The following is a 27067-nucleotide window of genomic DNA, read 5'->3' as shown; positions in this document are numbered from 1 at the left end:
CTTTCCCAGGCCACAGGCAGGGAGCTGGATGGGAAGTGGGGCTGCTGGGATAGAACCGGCGCCCATATGGGGTCCCAGGAGTGTAAGGTGAGGACCTTAACCACTGCGCCATCGCGCCGGGCCCTGATTTAGCATTTTTAAGATAGCTTTACACTGTGACTCTCATTGCTGATGTTTAAGGGTATTTCACATGTGCATTTCAACACTGAGGATTCAATCTTGTTTTCCAATTCAAGATATGCAGTCTGTTGATTTGTAAATTTGTTTCCAAAAGTTCAGCTCCTAAGAAAAATAGGTAAATAAGACAACCAATTAATCAATTAAGAGTGTTCATAAATTCTCTAACCACATTATGAGCATGCTTTCATCCCTCCTTTCCGAAGTCTGCTGTTTGCATTTGGCTACCGAGTTCTAATATTTTACTTTAGTGAGGACAATGGAAATGAACACTTGACATGTTTAATTAAATGTTGCAGTGGTTGGGTAAATATAGGACCTTTCTTGAGAAAATGTTGATGACCCCTGAGCATCAGTGAGGGCCCTCAGAGCTTTTTCCTAGTGATGTCTTCTCAAGTATGCATTTAATCAACTTAAAGAGTGTGTGTGTGTGTGTGTGTGTGTGTGTGTGTGTGTGTGTGTGTGTGTGTTACCAGATAGTTTTGTAAAATGTCTCGATTTTTAAATGTGTGATTCAGGAGTAGCAAGGTTTGAAAACTTTTCAACCAATGCCTTTTATGCTGTGTAATGAGCATTTGCATCTTGGGTTCACCTTCATCCAGATTACACTAAATAGGGCTTTTTTGTTGTTTTAGTTCAAGGGGTGTCAGAAGATTTCTTTTTCTCTTTTGAGGACATAGAAATTCTCTCTTAATGAAGATATGCTTGGAGAAGTTGAAAATATAAAACTATGAAAGTTTAATTGTACTGTTCAGGGCATATTCAGGCTTTTCTGATTCAGGAACGTGGAATTCAACAACTGCAGGTCTTTGCCATCCATAACACAACATATTTCTTCCCTAGTCAGTTTCTTTCCACCACCAATCTTTTCTTTCTACCATAATATTGATTAACATTTGCCATATATCTTGTCTGCCTTGTAACTTGTGCTGACTGGTCATTGTTACTCTGTTCCTTTAAAAAACTTGGCCTACCCATGATACATGCTCTGTTTCATTACTTTTCTCCTTTTTCAATCCCATCTTCAGTTGTACATTCTCCATGTACTACTTTAAATTAATCTGAGAAAAGTTGGCTGGTCTACGTTATCCACGTTGTGGGAGACTTTCTTGAGATTTCTGGTAACAGGCAGTCTGAATGCTTAATTTGGAAGGCACTGTGTTTTAAGGAAGAGCTCTATTGACCAAAGTATTGGAATAATCTCAAGGAAAGTGGTAATTAGAAAGCTTTGTAGGTATAGACCATTTGTAGGAAATTTGTAAGTGGACTGCCATTGGAGAAAAAAAAAAAAGCATGGCTGCAATGACTCTGCATTTTTCAGGGTTAATGGTTGTAGGTAAGATTAATTAATCAGCATAAATTTCTCATTTAAGTGGAGATTTGTGTGTTTTTTTAAAACAATGTGAAATGTTGAAGATGTGTAATTAGGAGAAAATGAATGCTTCAGGATGGTTTTAAGTTTTATGTATATTGAGAGTATTATGCTTTTTTTTTACTTTAGTAGTAAATTTTTCTAACATTTCTCATTCTTCCATATGCTTTAGATACTGATAGAAATTAAACTTCAATTTTGTAGTAGTTTGTTCTGGTTCTGCTTATTTATTTCTTTATAATGTGTGTTCAACATTTTACTAGGCTTGCCATTTGAATGACTTGAGTTGGTGGTAGTTTTGTTTTTCCCTTCTCATTCTTTATGATGATGTTTTCTATGGAATTTGCCAAACATCCCATATGTAATGGGTGGCTGAATCTTCATGACATACAACCTTTCCAAATTAAACATCCAGAGTTAGCTATTGATTGGAAGTGAAATGTTAAACAACTGGGTTATGCTTTCTCTCTCTCTCTCTCTCTCTTTCTTTCTGCCTGCTTTCTAGAAACATGGAGAACCTTGATTTCTTTGATGAGCTTGCTTTTCTGTAATTACTGCTTGTTGAAATAATTTTGACATCTTGCAATTTTGAAAGGTAGTACAATCCACACAGCTCTCTCTTGGGTTACTTACGCATCCCTTGATTTCGAGATACTAAGTAGAAGATGCTTCTCCCTCTGCTGCTTTACAGGTGAAAGAACACACAGAATTAGCTTTGTTGTTTACATGGCCCTTCATGGGTTTAAGTGTCTATGTTGTGCTGCATTGAGACCACAGAGAACACAGTTTGTTGGCTTCTTAGCCAGGATGGTTAAGTATTTTGTAGAGTGCTAATGCACCAATCCATATTCTTCTCCTTCCACTTATATTAAATGAAACTAGGTGTAATATAAAAGCCTCCATGTCTTCATCATTTCTTGTTCTGATGGGAAAAAGAGTCTAAATATTTGAACATAAAGCTTATTTGTTTTGAAAAAAGTTATTGCTTAGTGGATGTTCTTATTGTTATTCATTGGCCTACTCAATGTTCCTATCCCTTTTCATTCTCTCTCTCTTCTTCTCTTTTTCTCCCTGTTCATTTTCAATAAGGACTTTTATCCAATGTGAAAAAGACAGAAGTAGATGGCTAATAAGCTTTGTAAAGGAGCAAGCTGATTAGATGTGAGCAGTATGGAGCAGTGAGAAGAAAGGCAAGACAGAGACTAAGATTAAAAAAAAAAGTGCCTTAGAATGCAACTCCCCTTCTGTTCCTACCCACAAAGATCAAAAATATTAAATCTCAACTAAAACGATGGTGCTTGTAGGCACTGTATGTCCTTGTCCTAATTGAGGACCTCATCACATTTCATCTACATTCCTTTCTTTAGCTATCTAGCAGAGTCTGGCATTTGGAAAAGGTGATTAAAATTGATTAATAAACCAGTTCAACTTACAGAATAGTTCAGAGGACTGGCTATTTTTTATTCTTACTTATTTATACTTACTTAATGAACAAATATTTGCTTAACTCCTTCTGTACATGTGCTGCCAAATCAAGCACTGGTTGATTCCTTCTGTTTCCCAGGCATTATTCTATATACCACAAATAGGGAATAAATTTTTACAGATTTATTTATTTTTATTTGGAAGCAGATTTTTAGAGAAGGAGAGACACTGAGAAAGGTCTTTTCATCCACTGGTTCCCTCCCAAAATGGCTACAATGGCCAGAGCTTAGCTGATCCAAAGCTGGGAGCTGGGAGTCTCCTCGCAAGCCTTCTGTGTGTCCACAAGGGCCCAAGGGCTTAGGCCATTGCCCGTTACTCACTGGCCCGTTACTCAGGCCATTAGCTGAGAGAGCTGTATCAAAATTGGAGTAGCCAGTACACAAATCAAGACCCATATGGGATGCTGGTGCTTGCAGGTAAAAGACTAGCCGGTTATGCCAACACGTGGGTCCTGAAGTTCCCATGTACATTAAGCAGTTTTTCCCTTTAATACAAATGCAGTTTTAAATGACTTACTTGTTTCAAAAGCAGAGTTAGTGGCCAATTCTGGGTCACGCTGAAGATAACAGCCTAGAATTCCATTCGGGTCTACCACACAGGTGCAGCTGGGTCATCTGCTAGTTTCCCAGGCACATGATGAGGGAACTGGATTGAAAGAGAAACAGCTGGGACACAAAGTGATGCTCTTAAGGGATGCTGGAGTTGCAGGTGACAGCTTAACCCATTTTGCCACAGTGCTGCTCCCTTCCCCCACTTTTACTTCAAGTGCATTTTTGAAACAGACTTTCATTTACCTTCTGGCTGCATTCAGATTATGATTTGGTAGAATCCACTGCTTCTGTTTCTGTGATGCTGATCTTGGGTGATACATTTTAGCTTAATTTTCTTCACCCTTTTCCAGGATGAACTACATAGTATCTCTTAAACATGTTGAGTTGAAATTACCTTTTCAAGATCACAGCTATTTAAGGTATTGAAGTAAACAGACCTTCTGTGTGTAGTCTGTAGAGTCTAAAGTGAAGCTTTTGTGTGGCTCTCTAAAAATATCTTGTGAGTTGATTGGTGGTCATGTGGTGTTTGAAAAAATAAAATTATATGGTGACAGGTAGTTTGAAGATACAGAATTTGTTAACATGTGAGGGTATTTTAATGGGTTTTCTGGGCTGACTATAATAATGGGTGATTTTCATATGAATTGCTTTATTCCTGTCCTTACCAACCTGGAATTCTACTTCTTTTTCACCCATATATGTAAATCAACAGAAGTGGACTCATGTACCTATGAATTGGACATTGTAGAAGAAATACAGTGTCAGCTATAATATACCTGAAACAAAACAAAAAAAGTGTAACACTTGCAGGTTTCGTTGTTTTAACTATCAATGGTAGCAAATTAGTTCACATCAAATGTGTAATAAGTTATGGCCCCATGACCAAAAGCCACAGGATTAAGAACCTCAGATAATAATATTTTAATTTTAAAAAATTGATGTCTTTCTAATATAATGACACAAAAAATGCTTCTTTTGAAATCTGGGCCTCCTTGCTTACATATTTTTTAAGTAAATTTAAAATTCATGGTTGAGATTTGCTTAAGTCTGGGTATAATATGCCTTTTGAAGTAAAAAGAAAGTTTCCCAATATTTAAATGTTTTTTGTATGTTTATTACTCCCTAAGAATTTCTATGCAGTGTTTTCAGGAATGGAGCATCTTTGAAGGAATGAAAATTATTCTTTATTTCTGTTTTTTTCTAAGTTAATTGTTTGAAAGGCAGAGAGAGAGAAGGGGAGAAAGGGAGAGAGAGAGGGAAATATCTTCCATCAGGCACTTCACTCCTCAGAGGCCTTTACCTGCCAAGGTTGAGCCAGCCTAGAACTCTGGTTCTCCCATGTGACTGGCAGGGGACCAAGCATTTGGGTCATCCTTAGCTTCTGCCCCAGAAACATTATCAGAGAGCTGGATTGGAAATGAAGCAATTGGAGCTTGAACCAGTGCTCGTATGGGATGCTGGCACTGCATGGGGTGGCTTAACCCTCTGCACCACAGCACCAGTCCGTCTATCTCTGTTTCCAATAAACATTGGCTCAATGTGAGAAAAAAATGATGTGGCTTTAAAAAAAAATTCCCTGTAAGTGACATAGCCTGATTTTTGATGAAGCATTTCTGTCTTTGAGTTTCCATTTACTATTTTTGCAAAACATTATATTCTAAGCTAGGTGAATTTGAAGATGATTTTTATCTGAAACATTCTTTGCATTTCTGAGTCCCAATTTTTGATTCCCATTTGAGCATTCTAATGAGAGCATAAAAACAAAAACACATTGCTCCTGGGAGGTTCCAGTGGCATTTTGGAAAGGCCAATGGGAACAGCAGAACAGATAAGGAACACCTTATATGGGCTCTGAAATTTCCAGTTGGTTTCCTTATGACTGATGGTTATGGCAATTGCAAGAGAAAGGCAGCCACCGAGTTTGAAACTATTGTAGCCAAACCTACCTACTGTGACTCCTCAGCTGTTTCTGCTTAGTGTGGAAATCTAATGTAGCTGAAAAACTACTGCTGATTTTTATTAAGTTGAAGTCTGGAACTTCCCCCTTGTAATGATAGAAAAGCACCCTTTCAATGAAAGGAAAACTGCCAAAGTTCTGAAATTAATTTATTCTATTATTACTCGGTTTGACCCTAGAAATGGGAGATCAAGCAAACTAGATAGGTTTGACAGATCTAAGGTCACAAGTTCAATTTTCTCACAGGTTGTTTCTAGATGTAATTCACTGCAAATCATATAACCCTTCACCTTTTGATACAGTCTCTTATAAAATTAGTTATCACACTGTGGTCATCCTAATCACTTTGGAGGAGGAAAAATGACCGGTAAGTCAGGCCAGGCGAAGGAATTCCTGTAAGTCAACCTGGGAAACAGAATGCGGCTTGTCCAGGGCAGAGCATGGTGTCACTTTCTGTGTGAGAGGCAGGGTATGGTGGTATAAAGCCCTTACCAGTTTACAGGAACAGGCTGTTAAACTTTCAGGAGTTCTGAAAGTTGATCATTGCACCTTGGTGGCCTGAAGCTGAACAGGGTGGGATTAAAGGCAAACAAAAATCAGCAAATTGTCCAATTAATGCTTATTACTCTGGAGAGCCAGTTGTGACATTCACTAGCTTGAGCATTGAATAAACTTCATTTAACTTTTTTTTGGTTTTAAACCTCTGTGGCCATCATGGACATTTTTTACATGAACAAACCTTGTAAATTCATTGTATCAGTCTGGTGTGTCCAGAACTGGCTGACTGCCTGGTATGATCACTCAGTCCCCTCAGCAGCAAAAATAGTCCATGTAAGTAGCGATTGTTTCTGTCTTCTGAAGCTAAACTTTCATTGAGCTAAATTTATTTTTTCATGTTCAAGGAAGTTAATTTGTTTGTTTCCTTCTGTCTTGTGTAAGTATTTGATTGGATCCATTTTTCAGACTCATGTAACATAAATGAGTCTCTAACTTGCTTTCCAAATGCCAAACACCCAACAGATTTGCTGGCTGAAGGCACAAAGTAGGAAAGATGATTTTCACAGTTACTTATTGAGGTATGATGAGCTCAGTACACCTCAAAGTGAGTAGTTAATTATTCTTCTAAAACTGTTCTGAAAAATGTTTAAGTGGAGCATGCGTTTAGCCTAGCCATTAAGACACCAGCATTCTCTGTCAGAGGTTCAATTCCCAGCTCCGTCTCCTGATTCCTACCTGTTACTAACGCAGCCTCTCACAGGCAGTGGTGACGTGAAGTTCCTGGCACCACCTGAGGCTGGCTTACATCCTGCTCTGTCCCCTGGGATTTGAGGGTGAATCTGGACGAAGCACTCCCTTGTTCTCTGTCAAATTTTTCTTAAAAAAAAAAAAAGTGCTTTAATCATTTGTAAACTTTAAGAGCTAAAATCTACGATGTGAACTCTTAAATATATATGAATGTTGAAAGTTCTTGATATTTTTGTCATGATCTAAAAAACAGAACATATTAAAGTGAGCATATATTGTATATGTGTGATATCTACATGCAAGTTTATTAAATATGGGTTTTCTAATTTTTTTAACAATTGATTCCAACTATGTGGTACTAGGCATATACTTTTGGGAGGAATTCTCATTTGAGTATTTCATGTAAAACAAAAATTTCCCATGGAGAGAAGGTCTAAAATAAACAGTGTGCATGGTAAGTTAGTAGGGTAACTTCCTCAGTCATTAAGAGAGAGAAACAAATTGACTGCTTCCTGGTCTGTAAAACATAATCTGAATCAAGTCATCAAGATGGTCTATCAGTTGCTGATTCTTTTGATATATCTTCATATTAGAATAATGGTGCCAGGAGAGCTTTATTAGCATGTGGTCTGTGGAAATCAACCAGTTTATTTTGAGTTCCTGGAACAGATATCCTGGAGGCAGCATACTGTCCTTCAGTGACTCTGAAGGTTTTCCTGTGTGAGACCGAGTGGCACATGATACCATGTGTTCTGTGCTGTCCTTTCTTACTGTTGAATGTCTATGTAATCAGACATAATATCCTTTTCATCTGCATTTTCAGTTTTTCAAAGACTAGTGTGAAACATCTTGGCACAGATGGTAAAAGCAGTTACTTATATGTTCCAGAATTGCAAAAACATGGATCAGTCATATGATATTAATAAATAACTCAAATGGGGAGGGAAGATGAAAATCAGATTATTTATTTACAAAGTTGAAAGTCTCCTTCTGTGATCATTATTCTCTTATTGAAAGGAAGTAGATGCTGGGCTTATGATTTTTTTTTTGTTCTTATTTTCATATTCCCTTCCTCTCCTCTCTTGTGTTTTGAATTAAAATCTAAAGACAGAGTGAAAGAGTGTATATATAGCTGCAAGAAGGATGTGGTAAGTCATGGCAGTGGTTTGTGATCTCACAGACACGGTGGTGTCAGACACTGAAGACCGAAGGCGAATCCTCAGCTTCCACTGGATTTATTTGAAATCCCCACCCTTGTAGCATATCACGGATAATAGCATATCATGGATAATTACATTTTTACAAACGGTAGAGAAAATCATGTTGACACGCACACAGTATTTTCCAACCAGACCAGCTTTTCAATACGTTACAGCTTTAGTGCATTAAGGCTCATATTTTCTTCGTTTATTTTAAAAACATTATCATTAATAGTAGATTTGCTCTGTGGTCAACCTCGAAGTAGAAGATGCTGAGGAAGAAACCCCTCCCTTTTCCTGTTGCCCCTAGTCAAACATTCAATACTTTTTTCGTCTCTGAAAGTTTGTGGCACTCATGTTTTTGATTAAGAAAGTTATGGCAACCAAATTTTCATGGAGATTTTTAAGAGCTTTGGTCATTTTGCAGCTTATTGGTATATGTAATTGAATGAATTATGTTTAGTGACAAATCACTGAAAAAGGAGAAAAGTCACAGGAGAATTACTGTCATTGATTTCTTTGCCACCGCTATCCAATGAAATGAAGTTTGACTGGTTGAACTAAAAAGGTCATATCCACTAGCTACTCACTTGCATAAAAATTCTAAGGAACAGAAAAAAACTGAGGAAGCTTAACCCTTTCCGATCAAATATGGCGTTTCATTTTGAAAATGAAATTCATTCCCTTGGGACCTTTGAAACTTTAATAATGCACAATAAATAAAATCATATCTAATAACTCAACGGTTTTACTTGGCACCATCATCTCCTAGATGTACTGTAACTGCAGAAACATAAATACTTGCAGGCTTCGAAAGCCTAGTTTCTATTTGCTAAATAAACTTGGCCAGCTTTAAATTCCTCTGTGTGCAGTCATTAATACAATCCCCTTTGACAGCATTTAATTAAAGTGCTTTTCTCTATTAAATTCATTAAAAAGTTTTTCCCCCACCCCCAGTGTATGTCTGCTTTCCAAATGCAGAGTGGCAGAGACTTGTAAGCCTCACTTGAAATGAGTTCTCATTTCTCCTTGCAAAGCGTTTATTACATTCAATTTAGAAACTGTTAAATATGACTTAGAAGGAAAGTTAGCTTTTGGGAGATGTTCTCTATCCCTTCATCAGTCTCTTAAAAAGCAAATGTTAGTGGAACTCATCTGAATAAACATTTATTATCTGCATACTTTTTGTATCTTCTGTCCACACTACTAGGTGTTTAAGGTGGGGATAATAAAGATGCGATTTCCATATCGGGGTTGGGGAATTCACATTATCTCTAAGCAGGCACTTGGCTTGAATGCATTTGCCTGCAGATTTAGAGTGAGCGTAACAGTCTAGTATTAATAGATTATTGACAATTTAATGTCTTGGCACCTGCCTAGCTCATGAAGTATAATAACCAGGAAGCTGTCTGATATGAAAGAGTCAATAGTATTTTCAATCAAAACCTTTCAGTTAATTGCTGGTTGACCTTAGAGATTTCCTTTAGGCAATACCACTCTGAGTTTAGACCAACAGGATCATATTGATTTGTGGAGTTTATTCGAAGATAATTATTTAATACCCATTGCTCCAGTGTATGTGATAAGTTCTTTTTCTGTGTCTGCCATATGAATTGCCTTTTTGGCGGTGCTTTTCACAAATATTCCGTTTACCAGCTCCACTTTAAAAATATTTCATTAAATCTGTTCTCTTCTCAGAAATAGAAAGTTGGGATTCTTGAAAGCACACATGATCAAGTGTTTTAGTATGATAATAGAGTTTTGATAGAATTCTTTGCTCAATCTAGAATTGTAATTCTAACAGAGATCCTGACAGAGCTAAAAATTAGACTATTGGAGGGCCCGGCACCATAGCCTCGTGGCTAAAGTCCTTGCCTTGAACATGCCTAGATTCCATATGGGCGCTGGTTCTAATCCTGGAGGCCCTGCCTGCCTTCCGGCTTCTTGCCAGTGGCCTGGGAAAGCAGTAGAGGTCGGCCCAGGGCAATGGGACTCTGCACCCGCATGGGAGACCTAAAAGAGGCTCGGGCTCCTGGCTTGGGATTGACTCAGTTCCGGTCATTGCAGCTGCTTGGGGAGTGATTCAATGGATGGAAGATCTTATCTGTCCTCCTTTCTGTATATCTGACTTTGCAATAAGAATTAATACATCTTTTTAAAAAAGTATACTTTCGATAAGGGTAATTACTTACAAAGCACTATACCTTAAAACAAAGTTTTTCAATGCCAAATTCTTTTTGACGTTAATGGGTATAAACTTGATGGCTCATACTTGGTCTCTAGAGTTTCTGTACTTCCATGGTTTATTTAGTTTCAGTTGAAAATTTAAAAAAAAATTTTTTGTTAAAGTATGAATAAGCTGCAAAGGCAGGCAAGATGGACGGAAGGCAGTTTGTTGCTCGAATTTTAAGCCATTCACTTTGCTCACTTTGAAATGTGTGATGTTGGAACAATAGAAGCTCAATTCAGAGTATGGAAATGTGTGTGTGTGTGTGTGCATTTTTATTTGAATTAATGAATGAATTTTGTTTTTGTCTATTGATTCTTCACATAAATGAACTTTCTTCATCTTCTCCAAAGAAATATCATTTTGGCATTTCATATTTGTTTTGGACAATACCTACAGTGTTCTCCACATCATGTTGTATAAATAGACCATGTTGCTTCATATTTCCCTCAGCCAAGAGCCATCACCATCTTGGGATTTTATTATGAAACAGATGATCCGTTTCAAGTAAATGTCTTTAACTTTTGCAAATTCCATTTTTTCAAAAGGTTTCCTTTGTTGACTTATGGATTCTTTCAGTTTTATTTGTTGTTTCTCTGTTTTGCCTCCGGCAACTTTTCTTGTCACAGAAGCTGTCTGCTGCAGGCCTTTTGTGTTCTGTTGATAGTAGAAATATTTCTGCAGATTGAGGAGGGGGCGAGAAAAGCAAACTGATGGATATGTCAGTTCTTACTCCTGAGGACAGGAACACCCTGAAACGTTTGTCTCTTGAGTTTCAGATAATTTGGGAAAATATGGAACTGCACAAGTCATCGCATGCTATTGTTAGCCTGTACACAGTCATGTATATGCTGTAAGTTATTCTATTGTGAGTCAGCTTTTGTTTTAGTAATACATGTATTTAAATGACTGTGTAGCCTTGCACGTTTTTTTTTTCCTGACTAGAGCTACTAGATTTGTTTTTCCTTTGTTTTTTTAAGATTGAGTTTATTTACTTGAAAGGCAGAGTTATAGAGAGAAAAGGAAAAGCTAAAGAGAACTTCCACCTGCTAGCTTCCTCCCCACCTGACCACAGTGGCCAGGCAGAAGCTGGGAAGCAGAAGCTTCCACTGGTTCTCTCAGGTGGATGCAGGAGCCAAAGACCTTGGACCATCCTCCACTGCTTTCTCCTGAGTATCAGCACAAAGCTACATCAGAAGTGGGCCAGCCCAGGCTCAAACTGAATCCCATATAGGATTCTGGCATCACAGCTGGCAGTTTAACTCATTTGCCACAATGCTGGCTCCTAGATGTGTTCTGTAAATTAAGAGCTTTCTATCTGTTTAATATGGCTGTTGTCAGCAGAGAATATTCTGGACATTTTATAGTTAAGAATTAAGTTTCAGTTATTCACCTAAAACACAACATTTGGCTCTGTTGCTGTGTCTTGAGTAAACAGAAATGAATCTAACCAGGAATCTACCCTTAGGCACTCACAGATTAGCCAAGAAACAGGTCTAAGACCTGTCACCAGTACAGCACATAAGCACGTAGGCCCAGACCCACTGAAGATGTGCATGTGCCCTTTCTGCTGGAATGCTGGAGGACTTCCCAGGAGCAGTGAATTTTCCAGAAAAGGGGACAGCACAGCAAAGGCACAAAGGTGTGAGGGGGAGAAGCAGCCTGCGCACAGGGCATTTGCTTGGGTTGCTGGTGCCCGGCCTGCAAGTCCAGGGAGGAGGCACTGGATGCAATCAGGTCAGAGTCCTCTCAGTGTCCTGCTGGCTTGACCCATCTTCAGACAACTGACAGCTGTTGGCAGGGCGCTGTGATGGTCATGACAGGGAATTCTACGGAGAGGAATTCCAAACCATCCAGGCAAGATTTGCTAAGGATCTGAATTACAGCAGTGGGAGCATATGCAGAGTGGGGAAAATTATTCCAAGAGCTGTTTCAAAGGACTGATCGCAGCCTGAGGGACTGGCTAGATGTGAGGTTTCAGAGGGGAAGGAGATGGTGAGAACTCCAGTGGGGTAGCATGGGGGGACCTATCTTGGAAGACAAGGAGAGCATTAATGATTAATTCCCTGCTAATGTCATTTGTAACTATGTTTGTTTTGTTCCAAGTTCTCAGCTATTAAATTAAATCCACCCCTAAGTAAATTCACATTTGAAAGTATAATGACCTGACAGTTCCTGTTTCCGGGGACAACCTACACAGGGTAAGCAAACAGGCTTAGGAAGGCCAAGACGATTTGGCAGGGAGGCGGAACAGGACTTGCTTTGTGAATCCGAATAGGTGAGGATGCTCAGTGACTGGCCTCTTGGTAGCATAAGGGTCATCCATGGCTTGGGTCCTCAAGTGTTTCCTGTGGGAGAAAGGGAATGGCAGTCCAGTCCCTGTGGGGGTTGGGAATGGAGCGTTTTCTTCTCCATGACTATCATGGAAACCCAAGGAGAAGGAGGGTCATTTTCTTCAGTGTAAATAAGAATGCCTAGGCCCCTCGGCGCTCTGCCTGTCACCCGGTACACCTAACCACAGGTTCAGAAGCAGGCGTCTCCACAGGCCTGGTTTGAGTTAGTAAGATTGTTACTGGGGAGGGTGTAAAAGAAACGTCCCCATAATGAATGAGGAGTGGTTTCAGATGGAAAACAACGTTCTAGAGTTTGAAAGTTTTACCTCACTTCATTTAATTTTTCCATGTTGTTTTTCTCTTGAAAGAAAATAATTTAGCCAAGCAGGTCAGTCTCTGCTGAAACTAAATGAAGTTGAGAACTAAAAGCTCTGTTTGATAAGCTCTCATTTGACACCTTTTCAGCACTGAGCCACAAGGAATCTTTGCTGCCGTGCCTCTGAGCTCAATGGCTTCTGCCTCATGTTCTGAGGGGAAAGCTGTTCTTTGATCATTTGACTTTGTTTACCCAGACTGGACTTCAGGGTGTAATAAGCTGTAATATGTCAGTGGTGTGGTAATGCTAGGTATTTTGTCTTTTACCAAAGTAGTTGATTATAATGCACTGCTTAGGATTTACTTTCTATAAAAGGAATCTTTTTTTGCTTTTATGTGTTTGATTCACACAGTGCCGTTTTCTCAAGTCCTGTTATTAAGTGGTTACATCCAGAAAGCAAAAAATATGCTGAGGTAGTATTTTATTGGTGGACATCTAATATTTTCACTAACCATAACTGTCAGATTGTCCTGATTTCTAAGGGCCCTAACTGTAAAAATTACACAGAAAATGTGGCCTGTCGCGGGAGTCTAAACAGGCCTCAAGCCCATGGGTCACCTTCTTTTTCCTTTTCCTCTCCAAGGAAGGACTGTAACCCATACATCCTTTCTCTTCGAATAATTCAACCCCTCTCCTTTCCGAAGCTGGAAATCATCATTGTGATGGCATTGCACTGTCACAGCAATGGGATTTTAGCATCTTGAGCTAGTTCTTAGCCAAGAGTTGTTTAACAGGGGTCTCTATAATATATTCTTCTTTTTCCTCCCTTTTCACCATCTTAACTTTTAACCCTAAATTGAAAATACTGAAGCACTGAATAATAGTATCACTCATTTTTAGCTTTATTCTTTGATTTTAATTGGAAGGTGGTTATTTACAATAAATTCAATAAATAAATGGAAATGGAATGTGTTTTTCTCCATTAACTAGCTTAAAACAGCAGAAACAGTGTATTTGTTACGTGTTAGAGTTAGACACAAGGGATTGTGATTTTTGGGTCAGAGCTGAATTTTGTGTGTTCATTTTATCTTCTGAAGAATAAATGTAATAGTCCTGGCATTGTACAATTGTTGCTAGTTTTTTCTTCAAGAAATGAGAAGTCTAAAAGATGGCAAAGAAGTTTAAAAATGTCCTAAGAATTTAAATAATTGTAGAAATTTGACACATGACCATAAAATTACATTATATAATTTGTGTATGAATATGTAATATTATTTTTAAATGCACATAGAAATTCTTCCTTCCTCATATTATCTTTGTGTCCAAATCATTATTTGCCAAATAGATATTTTTAAGCTATGTTTTTACCTCTGGTATTTTAATACTAAAAGATTTGCAGGTTTGAATTCTGATTATTGGTGCTTTTTCATAAGAATTATTATTTAAGTCTCATTGCCAATTCTTGGCTAGCTAAATGCTATCTGTTCTTACACAGTGAACTTAATCTGTTCTCTCCCTCCATTTATCTTAACATTTTTTACTTAAAAGGAGTCAAAATTTTGCTCTGATTAAGCTAATTTATGTGAAATGTGTTTATCTGATATATTATCTGCATTCTATTCTTTTAAGCTTACCTTGAATCTGTTTTTAAAAATCAAATGTCACTGGCCCTGATGAAGTTATTTTCATTTCAGTCACATTTTCACTTCATCTGATAATTATTTAGCCAACTGGATTAGCTGTTGAAGAATTCTGATGTTTTATTCTTAAACCCAAATCCTTTGCACAGCTTTCTTTTTTTGGCCTTTTGCCATTAATGAAGTATTATGAATTTCGAAGTTGACTTTTGAAATGGTGTTTTGAATTCCCAGTACCCATATCATCCTAACCTCCCACCCACCTGACTTAATTACTTTGGATATCTTTAATTTGACTCAGAAACTTCTTTTATTCGTGCTGGTGCAGAAAACAGTCTTTTTCTCTGTTAAACCAAGAAAAAAGTCCTGCATTCATTTCAAAATCAGAATACACAGAGGTAACTGTCAGCTCCGGTAATTTCTGTGTTACCCTTTACTCATTTTAACGTGAGTATAAGATCTGTAAAGACACTTTACTATTACCTGTATCTAGAACCTGGTCTTTCAAAGAGGCCCTTTGTGAATTTTTAGTTTGGGAAGACATTGTAAAGGGAGTAGAAACAGGGAAGGTGGATGCTTGTGGGAGTTAGGCGAGGGAGATAGGACTTGGAAGCTGGGAATGGATTCTTCCTAGTGTTACCTGCATGGATCTTGGCTTTCTGAATAGTCCCTTGGATTCATTCTACTATGTCTGTTGAAAGCCTACGTCATCAAGTAAACCGACCTACCAGATGGTACAAATGGAGAAAGACAGCTTCAGCACGTGCCCATGCTTCCCTTCTTCCAAGCTCTAGCTGGGGAGATGACTGTTTTTTTCTGCTGTCACGGAGTCTCTCTGAGATACAGTTACTCCTGATCCTTCTCAATTTCCTGTTTGTCAGCTCATCTCCTTGTGTTGGAAAATGCAGCTTACTCAGCCAGTTCTTCAGCGTTTGTAGATTCTGGCCACTCCCAATAATCAGATTAATGGTTGCAACACATCACTTTTTACCCCAAACTGAACTGAAGTTGTTCGTATAGTTCTCAATTTATTACCAAGGAGGAAATGGTATAAGCCAAAGGCTGCTTTAAGAGCCATGCTTCCTGCAACACCAAGTTTATTTTAACAGATTATTATGTCACAGTGTTGTTATGCTTTTATCTTTGACCAAAGTGTTTATTTTGAGAAATGATTGTTAAACTGCATTAAAAACATACACAGTGTTGCAGTAGTGTCTTGGTTACAGTATTAAAGGGAAACCAGGCTAAGTCTGGATAAAATTGAACATGTATTTCCATGTCAGACTTTCTACCATTTTGCTTGTTTGTATTGATTTCTCTTGACATGGTCTTCTTTTATTGAACACTATCCCACACCTCCCGCCCCCTTACTCTCTTTTTTTCACGCTTCCCCCCCCCTAAATTCCCTTCCCATAGCTGTATGTGTTAAGAGCAATTGTAAAAGGAAACCAACTTATATTAAACCTGCCTGGAGTCAAAATGTAATCTAACACCTGTAGTCTGCAATTTGTCATCACTTCATGGATACTTTTTTTTTTAATAACAGATTTTTTGAGTTTTGACCTTAGGATACTGTATAATCCAAAAAAAGCAACAAGACTAAACTATAGTTTTTAATAAGTCTTATAATGTTAGGATGTGAAATTATAGCCATAAGAGCCAACTTAGGTAACATCACTGCAGTTAGAAACTGCTGAGTTATAATATGTCGAAGACATTGTGTTCTGCCTGCAAAAATATCTTTGAATGATAAAATCAATAAGCAAATTAAGAAAGTTGCTCAATTTCTCTGAAACTCATTTTCTGAGACCTTCCTCTTTTGGCTCAAGTAAGGATTTTGATTGTTTTTAAGTTTTGTTTGTGCGTTCTGTTATTTGAAAGGGAGATAGACAGTCAATCAGAAATCTCTCCTCCGCTGGCTCACCCTCCAGCTATTCACAATAGCTAAAACTGGAGCAGACTGAAGCCAGGGAGCAACAACTCCAGCCAGAGCTCTCTCATGTACGGCAGGGACCCAGGTACTGATGCCATCACTTGCTACCTCCCAGACTGCTGGAGCTGTGGCTTGAACCTGGAAACTCTGAGGTGGTATACAGGTAGGCAGGGCAGTGTCTTGACCACTACATTAAAATACTCCATTAACTGTAGGTTCATTCTAAGTTTTTTATTTATCGTTTATTTATCGCTGAGGTGCAGGGCTGTGTGCAGAGTGCGATCTGGGTAGCTCATAGGTTTTCCAACAGTTTGGTGTTGGGGTTCCCTTTCACTTTTAATATTGAGGACCCAATGTTACCATATTAGAAACTCTGAGATATTTTTAAAATATTTGCTGATTGGAAAGTATAATATAATGCAGATTTATAATTGGTGTATTTTATGTAAAATAATTTTTTCAGACAAATAATGAAGGAATACAGCATTTTATTTATTTTTGTAAGTACCTGAAAAATCTGGCTTGGTGGAACATAATTGGGTTTTTGTAATTGTTTCTGTGTTTAATGTCCTATGGAGTCTGATGTTAGTTGAACACAGCCAAGAAAATCAGGTTTCAAGCATATAACCAGAAAAGGAAAGAAAACTTTAATGGGTTCCTATTTATTGTGATACTATTCTTTGAGAATACTTACTTTATGAGAAAATGCATATTATGAAAAAAGTAGGCGTGGGTTCTACTTTTTATTACGCTGAAGTAGCCATCTTTTATTTACATTTTCCTTGAACTTCAATTACATATTTTATATGTAGTATACTCTTAAAATAACAGGTACTTACTCTTTAACAAATTTCATTTGAATTATTCACAAAAACCTTGAATAATTGTTCTTACTACTGTTTAAATATATTCTTGGTGGCATCATGTTGGCATATTGGGTTAAGCCACCACCTGCAATGCCAGCAGTCCATGTGGTGCTGGTTTGAGTCGTAGCAGCTCCATTTTCCACCCATCTCCCTGCTAATGCACATGGGAAAGCAATGGAAGATGGCCTAAGTCCTTGGGCTCCTGCCTCTGTGTGGGAAACAAAGAAGAAGTGTCAGGCTGTTGGCTTTGACCTGGCCTGGTCGTGGCTATTGTGGCTGTTTGGGGAATGAACCGGTCAGTGAAACATCTTTGTTTTTCTCTTGCACTCACTATAACTCGTCTTTTAAATAAATAAAATAAATCATTTTGAAAAAATACATATTATTTTCTCTAAACTTTGAGTGGAAGAAATGCTTTTCTTTGTTGTGTCAGTTATTTAATATTCCATCATCATATGCTGAAATTAAACAAATCAAAATAATTATGATATTAACTCACGAGGAACTTAGACAAAAGTCATTTGCTTTGTGCATTCATCTTGTATTGAGTTGCCTCCTTCTGTAGGATCGGAAGCTCGGCAAGGCTCACTCCTGTGGGTTGGGCTTGTCATAGAGAAGCAGATGTGACCACCTGGGGAACTTTGTTTCAACCTATTACCACACTGGATCAACCACCCTATACAGTCACCTCCTCAATAATTTCTCATTTTCTCTATATAAAACGACCACAAAGTCTTGGCTTATTATATGTAATCCAGTTCACCCCATAATGATACAGTGAATTATATACTTTCCTAAACTTAATCATTCAAGATCTCACTTCCTTCCCTGCAGGCAAAAACCATTATATTTTACACATGACTCCCAGCTGGTTTTCATTGAGGCCTTCAAAATCTATTTGAACACCGAGAGCTTTAAGAAGAGCTGCTTTATCTTTCTTAGTCAGATTTTGTCATGGTCCCTTTAGGTCCTTTTGTTTTCAGAATTTTTGTGTCTTGAAGGCAGAGAAACAACATGTGTACATATTAGAAGAGTGCTCTGTGGGTGTGTAAGGAGCTTTTGAGTTTTATTTTGAAGTTGGTGTCTCTTTTGAGTATATTCTCATTCTCCATTGCCATCTCTGTGCCCATTTATAAACATACTGGTATTTCAGCCCAGAGAGATAATCTGACAAATAAGAGAAGGGGCTCACTAGACTTTTAGTTATTTGTTTACATTATACCCATAACCTATTTATCCAGCCTCCATTGTTGGATATGGAACCTCTTATTTAAAAGCTCTATAAATGTATAGGTTCAATTACTGTTGATATTCCATGAATGTTTGATAAATGGGCATACTTTTTTAAAAACTCTGTTAACCCAGAACTGATTATTTTAAGCATAAAATCCTTTTAAAATAAGATAAGCACTTCAGAGAAAAAAAAAACAGTCCTCAGTTAAATGTAAATTAACCTTTCTTTTGAGGATAGATGTGCCAGTGCACATTTCTGGCTGTTTTTATGATAATGTTACTATTTGTGATTCTCTCATGAAAGTCCAGCTAGTATATTACAAGCTGAGTTTTTCTTCCTTGGTTATATGAATATTTTCCATTCTGTCTACTAACAGTAGCAGTTTCCAAGTTCTGTTCTATTTTTGGCTAGATCTGATTGTGATTGCAGTTCCTTGTGATGGTTTTCTGTCTCCCTGACAGTAGAATTCTTGGGTCCTCCACCCTGTGGCCCTGGCTGCCTCTCAGTTGTTGGTCTCCAGCATCAAGCCATCAGCATAGGTCCTGAGATGAAGGAAAGGCTGCCTACCTATGCCGTTCACTATTGCCTTGCACAATCAGGCACTAGAAATGTGGCCTCTGACATAGCTGGCAGGAGCCCAATTCATTTGAGACATCATGTACTGTCTTTCAGGGTGTACAGTAGAGGAAACTGAAACTGGAAGCACAGCCAGTACTGGAACCCAGGCACTCCAATATGGTGTGTGGACATCCCAAACCCTTGTGCCAGATACCCATCCCACATCCACATTCTTTTAATCAATATCCAAGCTAATACAGAGAATGTGTCCAGTGCTTGCAAAAGCTTGTTTCCCACTCCCTTTAATCCCACAAGCCCCTTAGGTTGCTTTTTGTTGTTCCAGGCTTCTCCTGTTCTTGTGTAGCTCCTGGTTTGTCCTGTTCTTGTCTTTCACATAATTGGAAATCTTTTATGTATTCCTTATTTCACTCAACAAGAATGTGATTTATCCACTTAATGTGTATAGCAATATATTACATATCTATATATAATATAGATTGATATATAAAAAAATCTAAATACTCTTTTATATGAATGTGTGTATATATATATTCTTTCTACTACTGAAAGACACTTGATTCCTTTCTGATTTTGGGATTTTATGACTTGAACTACTGTGATGAGGTGCGTGTTTGGTGTTATCAGTTGTTACTTGGGGTGCCTACATCCCAAATCACAGTAGTTAGTTGGAGTCCAGCCCTCCCCTTCCAGTCCAGCTTCCTACTAAAGGAAGGAAGTAGGTGATGGTTCAAGTACTTGGTCACTGTCACTCAGGCAGACACAGAGTGAATTCTGAGCTTCTGACTTCATGTTAGCCAAGCCCTTGCTTTTTTGGGCAGTTGAGGAGTAAGCTTCTGGATAGAAGCTCTTTCTTTCTCTTTCTCATTCATTCTCATTCTCTGCCCACCACACACACACTTTCTCTCTTTCTCTTTAATAAAGTAAAGTAAATAAAATTATTATAAACCTGCCTTTTGGAGGACATAAACACTCATTTCTGGCTTAATGCGGTACGTGTATGTTTGGCATTCGTAGGTACTGCCAGGCAGGATTTTTTCTCTCCTTTGAGTCTGTTTTGAGAGAAGGGAAGAAAATGAAGTGGCCCTGGACGTGGGCAGTTTTTTTGTAAATAACAGTGAAGGTACTCAATTGTATTTAACTGAGAGAAAAGTTACAGAAAAGTATAATCTGGGTTAAAAGAGAAATAGGAAGAAGCGTATCTCAGGTAACACATTCTCTGTTTTGGATGAAATACCTATGGTCTTTATGACTTAAAAGTACTTGGGCAGAAGTATAAACCTAACTTGTCAAATGAGCCTTGGAATAGGATTGCTTAGAGATCCATCCATCAGGAATGAATGACATTGAACCCAGGATACTTGCTTGGGACAAAGACCACACTCAATTCCTTCTGATGAGCAGTTCTGACAGAAAGACAAATATTCGGTTAAGCGGGAGTTCAGAAGCCCGCTTTGTGTGGGAAGAAGCTGAAGGACGTTAACGAAAGTAAAAGGGGACTCGATTCTGTCCTTCATTCAGAAAAGTTTGAATGGATTTCTCCTGTGGGGGACAAGCATCTTAGAAGCATTAAGCTCTACTCTGGTTTTGCTGAGAATATTTACACCACTAGAAGGAAACACTGTATGATATGAAGAAAAACTCATAAAGATTGCCTAGAAAGGAAATTATGCAGTCCCCACACCAGAGATTGTCTTAGAATATTTGCCTAGAATAATTACAGCATTTTTTGCAGGGAGTGAAGATAATTGGAATAGTAGAGAATCATTGAATCCAAGCTATTAGGTATATTGTATTTGCAAGAGGGAGACAAGTAAGAATGGCAGTGTAGCAAAAAAAAAGAGTTACGCGCTTCTGGTGGCCTGGTGTCGCTTTAGAGATGTTCTTGGTGTTATTCTGTATTTTGACTATGCTGGCCTACCTGGAAGATGTTATAGATGCCACCTACTTTTCCTTCTGTAGGCACTGTCATACTGCCTTGCTTACTGTATTACATCGTCTCACCAGCAACTAGGTATTTCTGTTTGTAGATAGCTTTTCTTTCCCCTTTCAGTACCTCTCTTTAGAAACACCTTTCTAATCTGTGATGGGCAGTGACATTGTCATTGTGCTCTGGCAACCTGTCTTCTCAGACTGACACAGCTCCCGGTGCGTATGATTTTCCATTTAGAGGATTCTCCTGCATTTCTGCTGCATCTTTCCAGCACATTCTTGATCCAAATAACACCTTGTTGAAGAAGTGTCAGGATTCTATTAATTAATCCAGACAGAGTTCTGAGAACTTGTTGGCATAGAACATGAGTGCTCAGGAAGTGTCGTTACTGGTGTCTCTATGCCATGTTTGGTTCTCTGCACATCTGTGTTACTACTGCTCAGTTCTAAGAAACAGGAGAAGGTAAAACGGGCCAATTGGTTGGACCTAAAGAGAGGAACAAATGCTATCATGCAGAAAGATTACAGGAACTTCAAAGTATAGTTTTGGAAAAACCTCTTTAAATCTAACCAATGCACAATGGAAAACCCCTAAAGAACCAATGTAATTATTCCATTAAATGGAACCGTTATGCTGACTTTTACTACAGAAGGCAAGCATAATTTAGAAAATGGGGCATTTTAATTCTCTTTTGTTTTCCAATTAACACAATTGCTCTAATAAGGAGTGCTCGTGTTTGAGTAGATGTTCTTCAAATATGTGTCCTGGACATAATTCCAGCCCCTCTTGCCAAAGACTGAAGTCCTCACCTGTGGACAGCAGGCTTTATTTGTTACAGAGCTTGTGCTGCCCAGATTATGGCCTCAGAGCAAATACCTCCTGCCCTCAAAGCTGACGTGAGCAGCGCAAGCCCCCCATGCAGCTTTTACTTTCCCTGCTGGGTATAATTAAGTCCTTGGAGGAGCAGAGCTCTCACTTTTTTGCTGATGCCAGCTTCCCACATCAGACCACATGAGTTTACTCTTAGTTGGAAGTGGGAAAGAAAATGCTAAGAACATTCATTTTAATTGGTCAATGTTATTTGGACTTTAGTGCCACTGTTTTATGGTGCCGTGGTTTACATTTCTGTCTGCTACCAACATTCAGCTTGTTAGGACAGAGAATCTTACTTGCTCATAATTTTTCTTTTGATTATGACTTTAGATTATTGATAATTTGAAAGGTTGAAACACCTTCTGTTTATTGTTGCTTTCATTAGGTGTAACAGTATCATCTGTCGTAATATTTATTAAATTGACTATGAAAGCTTGGCATTTTCACAAGAGTGAAAAAATCATTATTTTTTAAAAATCTAAGCCACTAAGAGTGGGATGAGTGACAGAGAGATATTTTTCCTTAGATTCCTGCTTTGATACTTATTTTTCCTAGCTTAAATGATGGGTCATGCAAATGGTACATGGTGGTGACAAGAACAGCTAGGGACATGGATGGTGGGTCAAGCAGTTCTTGAGTATAACTAGGCATTTTTAAAAAAATGTCTGCACCGATAGAGTTGCTTCCCTTTGGACTCTAGAAAGTGTTTAATTTGTTGCTGTAATATGAAAAAAGCTCATATAAAATAGGAGTGAATGGGAAAAGGAGAAATGTGTGTGTGTGAGTGTGTGTTTTGGAAAGTGACTTTGCTATTCAGGGTCTAGGGAGAACTTGAGAAGTGATATGTCGAGCTTGGTGTGGGACAGGCAGAACTTGCTGCCAAAGCACATTTTGATAGGACTGCTTAAGGCAGCCATGGAAGCTGTGAGGCATAAGCAGCAGCCAGGCTTCCTCGTCAGAGTCTGATGCTACCTCCCCTCTCTGCAAGAAGTCCTTCTCATGTGGCCAGTGTGAGAGCCAGAGCCCAGGTCTTATGACAGTCTGCTGTACGTCCTTCTTTCCTTCCTCTTTGAAACATTTATTTATTTATCTGTTTATTATTTGAGACAGGAAGAGAGGGAGATCCCTTCTCAAACGCTTTCAGTGGTTTTGGGAAGGGGCACAAAGCCGGGGTCTGGAAACTCAACGTGGTTACCATCCTGGTGGTGGAAGCCCCTGCACTTGAGCCATCATTTGCTAGCCCACAGGTTCTATAGCAGCAGGCCACGAGTAGAGCCAGGAGAGGAAGCCAGGCAGTCTCGAAGCTTACCCATTCATCCAAATGCTCCCATCCTCTTTAAGTCAGACTGAAGAAGTTACTAAATCAACATTAGAATTTCATGCAAAAAGAGTGCTGCCGAAGCACTGATGAACATCAGGAGCCAGTGCGGTGCTGCACCAACGTGGGAGACCCAGAGGGAGTGCCCAGCTCCCTGTGGCCTCTGGTGGAGTGACCCAGCAGATGGAAGATTTTCAGTCTCTTCCTCTCTTTCTGATTCTGTGTTTCAAATAAATAAACCTTACTTTTTAGAGAGAATTTTTAAAAACAAATTAGGAGGTGCACCCCAACACAGGGTTGATCAGTTTATGGTGATGCTGAGAAAGTCCATCTCTAACAGATGTGCCTCCTGTCCTGGGTAAATAGTGCACAGTTCTGAGGGCTGGTGCAACCGAGGGTAGCACCGTGGTCCCATGGTGACTTTCTGTTCTGTTGGTTTATCAGGTTCTCCACAGACAGCAGTCTCAGCCAGCCAAGGAGAGCTCACCTCCCAGAGAAGAAGCGCCTCCCCCGCCCCCTGCGGCCGAAGACGGTTGTGCCAAAAAGCCCAGGTCTCGCACAAAGATCTCCTTGGAAGCCCTGGGGATTCTCCAAAGCTTTATTCACGACGTAGGCTTGTACCCCGACCAGGAAGCCATCCACACCCTGTCGGCCCAGCTCGATCTCCCCAAACACACCATCATCAAGTTCTTTCAGAACCAGAGGTACCACGTGAAACACCACGGGAAGCTGAAGGAGCACCTGGGCTCGGCGGTGGACGTGGCCGAGTACAAGGACGAGGAGCTGCTGACCGAGTCGGAGGAGAACGACAGCGAGGAAGGCTCCGAGGAGATGTACAAAGTAGAGGCTGAGGAGGAAGGTGCCGACAAGAGCAAGGCAGCGCCAGCAGAGATCGACCAGAGATAATGTGAACTGCCCTGTGGCCAAGCAATACATCACTTCAAGGATGTTCTGTTGTAGTTCCTTAACAAAAAAAAAAAAAACAAAAACAAAACAACAAAAATTTTTTTTTGCTTTATTTTATTTGTGTCTTTTTATGTCTGTCTGTTTTGTTTTTCTTACCTTAAGTGACATTTCTTTGTTGCACAGGATATACCTATAGACTATGTTCAGTATTTCTGAATCAGACATAGCCTTGGCAAAGACACTCAAAGTGTTACACATTTGCAACGGACTGGCTCACCATCATGAGAATCACAGGAGACTCTGCCTTCATTTGCCTTGCACTTACAGAAGAGACATCTGCAAGTTCCAGGATGAAAAGACCTACGGAATCAATGAAGGAAGCTACAAGTGTGTGTGTGTGTGTATATGTATATGTATATATCTCTATATTTACATATATATATATTAAAAATTGCATGGGACAGAGAACTTTACAATCTGAAAGAATAGACTGTGAAATGAGTTCTTAAAGAAAAGACTTGTTTATGTATTAAAAGAAAAAACACACAAAAAAACCACTTCACAGTGAGTTGCTTTGGCTTTTTGATAAACTGCGGCCTGCTCTCAGGGTGGGGTGACTATTTTTGAATTCCTATTTATTTTTTTGTGTTTATCCCTGATTTTATTATTTTTTTTAAATTTTTTGGCTTCCTGTCTGGCAGCTTAATGGGTAATTTTTGAGGTATGTATTTAACAAAAGTAAATCAACACTGCCAAAAAAAAAAAAGAGAGAGAGAGAAAGAAAGAAGGAAAGGAAGGAAGAATGAAGGAGAAACAAAGAAAGGAAAGTGACAAAATCACAAAAATCAGGGCACATTGAAATGATACAAGTCAAATTACTAAAGACACAGTGCACACTTAAAATGACTCAATAAAATGACTTGATATGTTCCGTTATTCAATTTGTCATAACTGTAGTGAACAGATGCTTTTCTGTGGAATTCTAAATGAGTGAAGCTGAGATTCAGTGCAGAGAACACTTGTCCATTAGTAGTCTTGAGAAAATGACATTTTGATGTTGGACATACGGAATTCCAAGAATGAGCCACATTTTGTTGTGAACTCTATTTAACTGCTTGTGGCTTCAAATATTAATGATGAATATGCCTGCTCATTTAAACGTTGTTGCTGGTTTTGTTAAGTTTTTTTTGTTTGTTTTGTTTTTTGTTTTTTTTTTTTTTTACTAGAAAATAGTTCGGTGTAATGTTAACTTAGGAAAGAAGTTGCTGCCCTGTTAAAGGGCTCCCGCTCAAATAGATCTCCATCCAACTCCTCTCCCAAAATGGCATTTCTTTTTTACTTCTGTTTTACTTCAGTACTTCCTCATCTTCCTCACACACGTCCCATCCGGCTCCACCAAGCTCTTGCAGTCCCCGATCACCCAAACCCTCCATTCCGTCCCCTGGTATGGCAGCCCTAATACAAACCTGGTTTTGCATCACTGTGCAGCTCCAGGCAGTGGAGCAAGTGAAGCGGCTGCAGTAGAATCACCTATTATTTGTCAAAGGAAATAGCATCCCAGTTACCTACATAGCAATTACCTTACATAAAGCAGAACTAATGCCAACTGGCTGTTCAGTGGAATGAGCATTAAAGCTGAGATCTACTAGAGTTCTCCAAAACCTCCTTCCGCTTCCTAGCAAAAATAGCAGTAGCATTACTTTCCACTTCTGCTTAACAGTAATTGCAAGAGGAGACCTCACCTTCAGGACTGGCCTAGAGCACCTAAGCCATGCTTTCCGTGGCCATTACACAGTCCCATGTGGTTGGAATTTTTTTTTTTTTTGAGTTGTGCTCTCATGCAACCTTGTAAAAGACCTCATGCAATATCACTTTGAAAGTTATTTTCTGTTTACTACACAAACATTGTAATATAACTGTTAATACTATTTATATATTTGAAAGGTATAAAAGGTAGGAGTTAAAAAAAAAAACCTCTATGTGTAGATATTAACTCAGAACTTACAATATACAGGGAGAAGACATGTTGCAATACAAGCTAATTCTAGCTGCTCAGTAACCTCTGGAGTTTTTAAAGGGACATTTTCCTGTACTTTTTCGAATAATGATGTTGAAAAATGATCTTGACATGAGCGTCCTATACCTTTGCAAAAGGATGGTTGTTTGCAATTCAGCGCTGGGCCCATCCTTCCTCTGTCTGGAGTATGCTGCAGCTTTAATTAGAAAGTCCGTGGTTGCTGCTTCCGGATCTCTGAGTTACTCTTTCCAAATTGTCTTCTGACACTGTTGCTGAAGGTCACTCTGTACACATCATAGAAACTGATTTGCCAAGCTCTTACAAGGTGGCTCATCTCTTGATGGCATCCGCATTTGGTATCTTTTACACTTCAACCAAAAATTTATTAGGTATTTTTCAATGCTAAGTCTTGCCTTTTATTTTTTAATTTCACTGCCAAGTTTGCAGTGGTTCTAAGTGAATCTGTGGGCATTTTAGCCTGTGGTCTTGCCAGATCTTTGCGAATTACAATGCATATATGTCTATTTATTCAATATCTGTCATATAATATCTATTTGGAAGAAGAAACTTTCTCTTGTAGTGCCTCTTGACAAAGCACAATTTCCCACCCTTTTTTTTGTGAAATGAAAAAGAAAAAAACAAATTGTGTTTTATTGCAGTATCAACAATGTGAATAAGGATTAACATATTGTAAATGTTCTTTTTTCCATGTAAATCAACTATCTTTGTTATCACTAAGTGATAATTAATTTTTAACTTATGTGCATTGTTAGGCTGTTAGAATTTTTTGGTTGTTAAAATAAAACGCATTCAATAAATATGACTTTGTTTGTCAAGAATTTCCTGGGCATTAGTCAACTCCCCATTTAATCTTCTTTCAGAGAGAGATGTAAAGGGTTGAAGGAAAATTTG

General features: G+C 38.7%; 1 protein-coding gene across 3 annotated transcripts in view; it reads left to right on the top strand.

Annotated features, from left to right (window-relative positions):
• SATB2 (SATB homeobox 2) overlaps positions 1 to 24198 on the top strand; it is a 173189-nt gene extending 148991 nt beyond the window's left edge. For all 3 annotated transcript variants that reach the window (XM_040972159.1, XM_040972158.1, XM_040972160.1), the window contains one exon: positions 23677 to 24198. In XM_040972159.1, the coding sequence (XP_040828093.1) occupies positions 23677 to 24138 (462 nt within the window). In that variant the 3' untranslated portion in view covers positions 24139 to 24198. The remainder of the gene's footprint in view (positions 1 to 23676) is intronic.
• The last annotated feature ends 2869 nt before the right edge of the window (positions 24199 to 27067 follow it).

The sequence above is a fragment of the Ochotona curzoniae genome, unplaced genomic scaffold (assembly GCF_017591425.1).
Source record: "Ochotona curzoniae isolate NIBS_2020 unplaced genomic scaffold, NIBS_Ocur_1.0 contig_2210, whole genome shotgun sequence".
Lineage (NCBI taxonomy): Eukaryota > Metazoa > Chordata > Mammalia > Lagomorpha > Ochotonidae > Ochotona > Ochotona curzoniae.
The sequence above is the reverse complement of the archived record's forward strand: the minus strand, read 5'-3'. Positions and strand labels throughout refer to the sequence as shown.